Here is a 10,103-nt window from a genome sequence, read left to right as displayed (position 1 = left end):
GGATAAAATTGATTTTGATAGAATTGAGTTTATTAGAATTGAATTTACTAGAATTGGTTTGAGTTGAATAACAAACTTTAGTGTAAAAATAACGTTTTAACTCAGAAGCTATAAATTTTAGCTTCAAGTAAAATCAATTCTAGAGACATAATCAGTTATACTTTAGGATAACCAAACAGTTCAAAATCACTTCAGAATCAATTCTACACCTCTAGAATTGTTTTTGCCTCTTCCAAAAGTCAAACTAACATGTTGTATATCTAAGATGACGTAAATTAAGTGGACAACTAAACTTAATTTGACTTGCGTGTAGTGTTTTAAAAACCAAACCGAACCGGCTGGTCAAACTGATCGAATCGGAAACCTATTGAACCAGTGGGAACTGACTATAACCAACCAAAATCGATGAACCGAAAGTTTTAGAAAATTGACAGGTTAAATGCTTCCTTTTTTTTCTTAGGCAAAACAACTTCATTTTGATAAAAAAAATTCAAAATTAAAATTAAAATATAAGTAAACTTTGTCAAAACTTATTTGAAACAACTTTCCTTCTTAAAATTAAATTTATTAGTTCAAAAATTATTTAAATTTGTATTATGTATCATTTTGTTGAATGTGGTTATTATGTTTAGAATTTGAATTTAAAGAATTAAGTTGTAAAATTATGATATTTTAAAACTGCGTAGTTATGATGGTTTTTTTTAGTAACAGAGTCATCTGTATTAATCAATTTAATAATCATATATTTTTGTTATAGAAATCGGTTATTCAATCGAATTATCATATTTAATTCTTTAGTCACGTGGTTCACTAATGACCATTAGTTTGACCAATGAACTAGTAACTTGATACCTTTATTGGTTTGGTAACCGATCCAATTTTTAAAATATTATTTTAATGTGTCTTATTTAAAAGACGACAAATTCTATTATATTTCTGAGATAATCTCGACTCATGTATTAATTTTGTTATATTACATCTTTTAATTTTTTTAAAACAATTAAATAAAATAGTTAAGAAAAACAAAAGTTAATAAATAAAGATATAATAAAAAAATATTATATTAATGTTTTAAATTGATAATCATTTTGAAATAAATAATAAAATAAAACACTTTTAGTTGAAATAGGGAGAATAATAATAAAGATATATTTTGAGAGACTCTATAAAGAAATAAATGAGGGAGATAATTCAAAACACTTTTAACCATTAACAATTGAATTAAGCAAGTCAAGTAGTAACATGCTTTCTTTCTTTCTCAATGCTCCCAAAGTCCTAACTTTCCCTTTTGACATTTTCTGAAAGAAAAAAAACCAAAATCTAATTTTATGTCCACTTTCTTCTTTCTTCTTACATCTCATCTGAAAACATAAAAAAGAACTACCATACATGGCTTTGAAAATGGGGTTTTCTTCATTCCAATTCAAAGATCAATTTCACTCCCTCACCAAAAAGCTTTTTCCTTGGACTCTCTATGCTCTTCTTCCCATTGCTCTTCTTAGTTTATACCTCTACCCTCTTCCTTTTCTCCCTTCTACTGAATCTGAACTTCCTCATTCCATCTCCAACACCATTATTTCCATCTCTACACCTCCTTCTTTTCCTTCTACACCTCCTCCTTCAGGTACATCTTTTCATTGTCTCATCTAGTTAAAAAACATGTTTTTACAAATGGGTTTTGTCTTAAATCTTGATTAGAAACTAGAGTTGTAAGATTTGTTTGTTTTTGTAAGATTTGCTTGAATTTTTTTTTTTTTTGCAGAAAAGGAAAATACTTTTGACACCCCCCCTTGTGATTACTTCAATGGAAAATGGATCCGTGATAGAAGAGGACCTTTATACAATGGAACAACATGTGGAACAATCAAACAAGGACAGAACTGCATCAAACATGGAAGACCAGATTCTGATTATCTTTACTGGAGATGGAAGCCAAATGAATGCAAGCTTCCAAGGTTTGAACCTAAAACTTTTCTTCAACTCATAGAAAATAAGCATGTCGCTTTTGTTGGAGATTCTATGGCTAGGAACCAATTAGAGTCACTTCTATGTATGTTGTCAACTGTTTCATCTCCTGAGCTTGTTTACACAAATGGCGAAGATAACAAATTTAGAAAGTGGCATTTTGATTCTCATAATGCTAGTGTTTCGGTGTATTGGTCTCCTTTTCTTGTGCAAGGTGTTGAGAAATCAAATGAAGGGTTGAATCATAATAAATTGTATTTGGATCTTGTCGATGAGAAATGGGCTAAGGATATGGATCACATGGATTTGATTGTGCTTTCTGTTGGTCATTGGTTTTTGCATCCTGCGGTTTACTATGAGGGTGATTTGGTTTTAGGTTGTCATTATTGTGTTGGTCTTAATCATACCGAAATCGGGTTTTATGAAGTTTTGAGAAAGGCTTTGAGGACTAGTCTTAATAGTATAATTGATAGGCGAGGGAGTAAAGGCGGTAAAATCGATGTGATCGTAACGACATTTTCCCCTGCTCATTTTGAAGGTGAATGGGATAAAGCTGGTGCTTGTTCAAAGACTAGGCCTTATAGAAGTAGAGAGAAGGAACTTGAAGGAATGGATGGTGAGATGAGAAAGATTGAGGTTGAAGAAGTGGAAGATGCTAAGGTGAAAGGTAGTGAGTTTGGAGGGGTTAGGTTTGAGGCACTTGATGTAACTAAATTGGCATTGTTGAGACCAGATGGTCATCCGGGTCCTTATATGTATCCTTTTCCGTTTGCGAATGGTGTTCCCGAGCGCGTTCAGAATGATTGTGTTCATTGGTGTTTGCCGGGGGCTATTGATACATGGAATGAGATTTTTCTTGAGATTATGAAGAAATGGGAGGAGCATCCAAGATATCAAGAGTGAAAGAGTGAAGAGGCGGATACGAAACTTACCGGTAATAACTTGAAAACATAAATCATATGAATGTAACCCTATCATGTTGGTGTCGGACACTGACGAATCACACACCAGAGACACATTTGTTCGGAGAAGTGTCAGGGCTAGAGAGGCGGGTGTTATATTTAGTTTTTTTACCATATATTGTTTGATAATTTCTGATTTGTTGTACCTTCATACTATGGATGTTATTAAATTGAAATAGGTTAAGTTTTGTTTTTGGTAGAGAAGACAAGTAATTTCAATTGGAAAATGATTAGTTACTGTTATGTATTCTATTGCTTTTGCTCTTTTATAATAGAAAAGGAGTAATTGAAAATTATTTACTATTTGTGATAAAAACTTGAGAGTGATAAATGTTGTGTTCAAAGACAGTGATTCCTGCAACTGCGATCGAGAGGATTAATAAGTTCAGTGGATTGGTTGGTTACTCGTAGTAAAAACAAAAAATAAATAAAGAGAGTGATGTTTATGGGATGTGTGAAAATTCCATTAAGAAGTGTACAAAAGGTTTAATGCAGTAACTATTCTGTCTTACTAAAATTAGCAGCTATTAATTTTGTCCTATGGGATAATATTTATTTCTAATTGAAAAACTTAATCTTGTTTTAACTTTGTCATGCAAATTTGGCCCATTATGTTATTTTTCTTAATTTCTTTAGAAAGAGTGTTCATAGCTGTTTAACCGTGTTGAATTGGTCAAATCAAAAGGCTATGGTTTTAAAGTGGATTCTGCTATTATTTCTAATTTTTTAAATTTTATTTATTTATCTCTCTTTGAATAAAACTATTCTGATCGACATCATGCATCATTGCGCCAAATAATGTTCGCTTTAGATTTAGATGTAAGATCGTTTGTCCTTTAAAAAAAAGTGCTTAATGAAGTGTATAAATGTTTCAATGTGAGATTATTTTTTGTGGGGTTGGATTCAATTTCTTAGTTTGAGTTATGTGTCGGGTTGTTTGTAGCATCTAAATAATTGATCTTATTTTGAATTGGCATGAGTACCTTGAATTTATGGCATGATAAGGTTATGTTAATAAAAATATGTGTTGTTTTTATTTTGATATAAAGAATTGAAGATACTAGTTGTTATCTTACTTATTTCTCAGTGGCATTGCAGATAGCTAGCACGTTTTCACCTAACCACATTTAATGTCAAAGTACAATTAACCACACTTCACCAGAGGTTTGTCGATCCCATAGTTAACAAGCACACAACTTCCAAAAAAATGGAAAGGTAAAATATCGATGAGCCAATCTCAGAGCGGAAGAAGAACTCTCTCTCCATGCACATTCTCGACATCAAGATCTACAGTTTATTGATAATTCCTCGAGTTTGGAAAGTTACCATGGCGCTGAAATTCAGATAAGCACGTCGAACATGTCAACAACAGGCTAGAGTATTACCACACTCGTGGAAGCTGCCATGACTAGGTTCAAAACGCTCCTAGACGGGAGTATAGATTCGTGAAAGGAGATATGTATTATGTTCACTGCTCAGCTCATTGTTCTTTTAAACACATCAAGGGATAAAATCTGGAGGAAATATTCGAATAATGACTTCAAGGAAGTCGGGATTAGAAATCCCTATCCGATTAGAGTATTAACCATGATAGATAAATCAAAGTACTACCGTTTTAAAAAAAAGTCACGATCATGATACTAATGAGTCTGTCCACCTAAAGGATGAGATTAAGGAGTTGACAAAGAAGGGGCGACTCACCGGATACACCTGAGATAAAGGCTAAAGAGGTCATCAAGACCCAAAGAAAGGCCATAAAGAATATAATCAGTCTCCAAAGAAGAAACATATTGAGGAAATTGACATCAAGTATATACTGTAGCTAAAAATAATTCTATAGCTTAAGGGTCAAATAGTAATGGAAAACAATCGCATATAATTTAGCTTTCCCTATTACTATCTAATACATAACCAAATGAGCTATAGAAATATCAACAAAAGTTTCAAGATTAATTAAAGAACTTTAATATTTATTTGGGTGTATGGTTTTTTTAAATAAATTAATCAAAATTGTGAAATGTGAATAAACAAAGATTATTAGAAACCTATGAGAGAGATTTTAGTTTGCTCATAATTGTTTTCACTTTCATCAAAGTTAATTACAAATAGTTTGTTAAAAGCTGAACTTATAGACTACACTTGATGACCTGCAGTAGCAGGTGAAGCTGTACAAAAATGATACTTGTCAGTTTTGAGATACACTACTAGCTTAACTCTAGGTTACATTCAATACCCCCCCCCCCCCCCCCCCCCCCCCCCCCCCCCCCTCCCCCTTCCACAAACTGAAGGGGAGCTTGCTACCATGAGTTTGTTCCTTAACTTATGAAACTTGGAAGAAGCCAAGGGCTTGGTGAGGGTGTCAGCAAGTGGTGCAGAATCTGGAATATGTTACACAGAGATGCGTTTGGCAAGAACTTTTTTCCTAACAAAGAAAAGATCAATCTCCATGTGTTTGGTCTTAGAATGGAGAACATGGTTGTGAGATAGGAATGTTGCATATTGATTATCACAGTATATAACTGGAAGACTAATGGTAATGCAAATTTCTTTGAGAAGAGTATGCACCCAAAGAAGATTTGTTGTTTCTTGAGCCATACTTCTGTATTCAGCTTCAGTGCTAGACCTGGCTACCATTATCTGTTTCTTAGACCACCAAGATATGACTAGAACCAAAAAAGATAGATGCACCTGAGGTGCTTCTTCTATCATCAGGGTCTGAGGTCTAATATGCATCACAGTAAACTTGCAGAGTTGGAGAGAGAGAGAGAGAGAGAGAGAGAGAGAGAGAGAGAGAGTTGGGGACAAATGAGAAAGCAATAAGCCGTGGTGGAAAGTGCCCTTAAGATATCTCAAAATCCTCTTGACAACAACCCAATGAATTTTAAGTAGATGTGCCATGTATTGACGCACCTTATTTACAACAAATGTAATGCCAGGTCCAGTGATGGTGGCATATTAGACTGCACTAACCACTAACCTGTACATGTAGGGATCAGAAAGTGCTAGAGAGCCTATATTAGTAAGCTTACATGTTGACGAGCGTTAACATGCAACCTCTATCATATTGGTTCTTTGAAGTAGATCCCTCGGGTACTTGGACTGAGTAAGTAAAATAGGCCTAGGAGCAGTGTGTTTGACTTCAATGCCAAGTAAATAATCAAGAGTACCAACAAGTTTGAGGGAAAAGGCAACGTTGAGTTTGGTGATGATGTCTTGCATAAGAGAAGGAGAACTCCATGTGATGATAATGTAATCAATATAAATAAGGAGATAGATGGTGTGGCCTTGAGATACTAAAGTGAACAATGAGGGGTCACATTTGCTGCCCTAAAAATGCAGTTTGAATAAGGTATTCTGAAGTTTATTAAAACACTACCTAGGAGCCTACTTGAGGTCATACAAGGCTTTGTTGATCTTACACACAAAGGAAGAATCAGTTTGAACAAACCCTTGAGGTTGTTCCATGAAAACTTCTACATCAAACAACACATTCAAAAGACATTGTTGACATCAAGTTCCTTAATTGACCAGTTGTGGGTGATGGATATGGTAAGAACAATTCTGATAGTAATAGGCTTCACAAATAAAGAGAATGTTTCATTGAAGTCAAACCCATGCCTTTGATGGAAGCTTTTTGCCACTAACCTGGCCTTAAACCTTTTAACCGTGCCATCAAGGTTTTCTTTAATTCTAAAGACCCATTTGCAACCAATGGCATGCTTGTGAGATGGTAAGGGCACAAGAGACCAGGTTTGATTCTTGACCAAAACATCATACTTAACTTGCATGGCAACTTTCCACTTTGGATCATCAAGAGCTTGTTTATGATTTTTTGGTTCAACACGAATGAGTAACAATTTGGTTGAAGTCTTGGTTAAGCAAATCCATACTTAGCTCTGGTTTGTCTAGGGTGCAAGTTATCAGGTTTGGAAATAACATGAATAAATAATTGAGGTATGATTGTATGTGATTATGTGGAATAAGTGGAAGAAGTGTGAGAGTGAGAGGAAGGCATGCAACTTAAGCTAGAAGTAGAAGGAACACCATTAGATGAACTGGGTGAATTAACTGCAGAAGAAAATCTAGAAGGTGAGGCTTTAGGATTTGTGGATGAAGAGGTTGCAAAAGTGGAAGTAGCAGCAAGACTATTTTGTGAAGGAGGAGACAATAGTGTAGAAGGACTTGAGGAAAGATGAATGGGCCAAAGCTAAGGGATGATATATAAATTTCCTTTGTAGATGAGGAAATTGAAGTGGATTTGGAGAATAAGTCATGATAAATGAACCTCCCTTCATTGAAAAACACATCTTTGGAAATGTACAATCTTCTAGTGGGAGCTAGACATCTATACCCCTTGTGTGAAGTGGAGTAACCTAGGAAATACACTCTTAGGATCTGAAATCAAGTTTGTGAGTGTTATAGGGTCCGAGTAAAGGAAAGCAAGCACTTCCAAAAACTTTAAGAGACTTGTTGTAAGGTGGTTGTTTGAAGAGTAAGGTGTAGGGAACTTGAAAGTTGATGGATTAAGTAGGCAATCTATTTATGAGAAATATGCCACACTCCAATTTTGACCATGAACCACAGACTCAATACATTCATCATAGATGTTGCAGCTCTACATAACATAACATGCATTCCATACCGCATAATACCTAGAATTCCAGTCGAAATAAATTTTTGGACCTATAGGCAAACCGGCTCAATCAAGTTTCAAATGTATGTCAAATCAACGAGATTTTTTTTTTAAATCAAGCTTCCAAACATCAGTTTTATTAATTTACGTTTCACATAGTTTAATCTGGTGTGCACGATTTATTTTTCAGCTCCTTTTTCGGTCATATTTTGATTCGTCTGAGCGTTTTAACCGAGCGTTTTCTATTTCAAAATTTGACAAAAACCTATATATTTTCGATAAGTTTATTTCACACTAATCGTTGTGGTGCAGTCATTTTAAAAGAGAATATAGTGTAATGGTGTGAAGTTCAACACGAAGATGATGAGCACGAGCTCATGTTTACTTCTGAAAGTACGAGAATAGACAACCCCATAGATGATGAGCATGGGAGCAACCAAGAACATGTGAAAGAATTCGCCGGATAACATGGACTTAATCCACAAAAGCAACATCTGGTGTTTCTGAATCTAGATGGAGTACACCGGATTAATTGTGCCATTACGGCGAGCTTCATCATCGAAATTTTTTGGCGGAACACGAGTGCATACCACAAGATCAGTGAGATCGTGAGTGTTGATGTATGGTTCCACTTGTTGGCACCATAGATGAAAGTTCTTTTCATCTAGCTTGTGCGCGATCTTGACAGAAAACTGAAGACGACGCGATTCCTTGAATTGAGACGTAATCGTCGGTGTCGAAGATATGGTGACGTACACAGAGGAGGCCGCAAGTAAAGGCGTCGCCGGTGGAGATGTTTCCGCCATGGACTGGCCTAGCTAACTGATACCATATTAAAAATTTATGAGAGATATTTTAGTTTGCTCATAATTGTTTTCACTTTCATTAAAGTTAGTTACAAATAGTTTATTTACCAAGTTGAATTTATAGGATACACTTGATGACTTGCAGTAGCAGGTGAAGCTATACAAAACTGACACTTGTCAGTTTTGAGATACACTAGTAGCTTAACTCTAGGTTACATTCAATAAAGATTATATTAATATATACCTTATCAAAGTTAAACATTAATAAAATAATTATTTTATTAAGAGTATTTTAAGAAATAAAAATTTCAAGTTATTCACGGTGAAATGTAGAAGAAAATTATATTTTCACTAAGTCGCTTATTTTATATATAGCTATTTTTAGGCATTGACATCTGGTGTATTTTTGTTCCAAGATTTATTTTTTTACAACAAATTATGGAATCGGCATGAGCAAACCATCCATATTAATATTAACACTAGTTTCATCAACTATATTCTAGATATTTGTCGAAAGAGTTGGTCCTATATGTTGAGAGTATAATCTAAGTTGTGTAATCCAAGTCCAAACTCAAGTTGATTATGGTTAGAGTTTGTTATGTTAGTTACTTAGTTATAAAATTAGTCTGTTTGTCTGTTACTTATAGTACAAGTAATTTTGTAAATAAATACATGCATATTATAATTCAGTTTTACAACATTCAATAATAACAATCATTATTCTTCATTCTCTCTCTCTCTCTCTCTCTCTCTCTCTCTCTCTCTCTCTCTCTCTCTCTCTTCACTAAAAGTGTCCCACGCACTAACAAATTGGTATCTAGAGCTCGGTTTGTTTCTTGGTCGTGTTTTCAAGAATCACACGTCGATGATCGTGTTTTCGGGATCATGGATTGTTAATCGTATTTGTTGCAAAGATGAATGGTAACAATGACATTTCAAATTCTCTTCTAATTCTTGATGGAAAGAATTGGATCCGTTGGAAAAAACAGATGCAATCTCTGTTTGGATTTCATGAAACCCAAGAAGTCGTTACTAATGACGTCCCTGAGCTTAATGAGAATGCAACTGATGCTCAGAGAGTCGCGAACAAGAAGGTCAAGAAGAAATATTGCAGAGTTGCATTCTATATTCAATCGACGGTAGACGCAGGGAACTTTGATAGGATTTCTCATGATGAATCAGCAAAGGAGGCATGCGATATTCTTATCAAGTATTACGAATGAGGTGAGAAGGTTAAAGTCGTCAAATTGCAGACGTTGCGAAGGAATTATGAATTACTGCATATGGGAGAAGAAGAAAATATTGTAGGCTATGTCTCAAAGGTGCAGAAGCTTGTTCATCTGATGAAAGGTTGTGGTGAAACCCTAATTTATAAGATGATAGTTGATAAGATAATGTGTATGTTAACCTCTCACTTTGATCACGTTATCATAGCCATTCAAGAATCCAACAATCTTGAAACCATGAAATTGGAAGATTTGGTTGATTTGTTGGAGGCACATGAGATGAGGATTGTCGAAAGGAAAGGTGTTCAAGATTTGATACAAGCTCTACAGGCTTAGACATGGAATAAACATGGTAGTTCCAACAAGTTCAAAGGCAAAGGAGATAAGACTCAGAGTAAGAAGTCTTGGTCGAATCCTCAAAAGCATAAGGTCGATGATAGGGCTTCTGAATCCTCCAAAAGAGGAAAAGGAAATTCCTATCAGAAAGAGAAAGAAAAAAAAGGTGTGCAAT

At 34.8% G+C, this 10,103-nt stretch overlaps 1 protein-coding gene across 1 annotated transcript; it reads left to right on the top strand.

Moving 5' to 3' along the window:
* The first annotated feature begins 1,203 nt into the window (after positions 1 to 1,203).
* Positions 1,204 to 3,223, top strand: LOC127119365 (xyloglucan O-acetyltransferase 1). Its single transcript, XM_051049594.1, has 2 exons — positions 1,204 to 1,624; positions 1,763 to 3,223. The coding sequence occupies exons 1-2, from the start codon at positions 1,390 to 1,392 to the stop codon at positions 2,866 to 2,868; spliced, it is 1,341 nt and encodes a 446-aa protein (XP_050905551.1). The 5' UTR covers positions 1,204 to 1,389; the 3' UTR covers positions 2,869 to 3,223.
* The last annotated feature ends 6,880 nt before the right edge of the window (positions 3,224 to 10,103 follow it).

This window comes from Lathyrus oleraceus, chromosome 2, assembly GCF_024323335.1.
Source record: "Lathyrus oleraceus cultivar Zhongwan6 chromosome 2, CAAS_Psat_ZW6_1.0, whole genome shotgun sequence".
NCBI classification, from domain to species: Eukaryota; Viridiplantae; Streptophyta; class Magnoliopsida; order Fabales; family Fabaceae; genus Lathyrus; species Lathyrus oleraceus.
The sequence above is the reverse complement of the archived record's forward strand: the minus strand, read 5'-3'. Positions and strand labels throughout refer to the sequence as shown.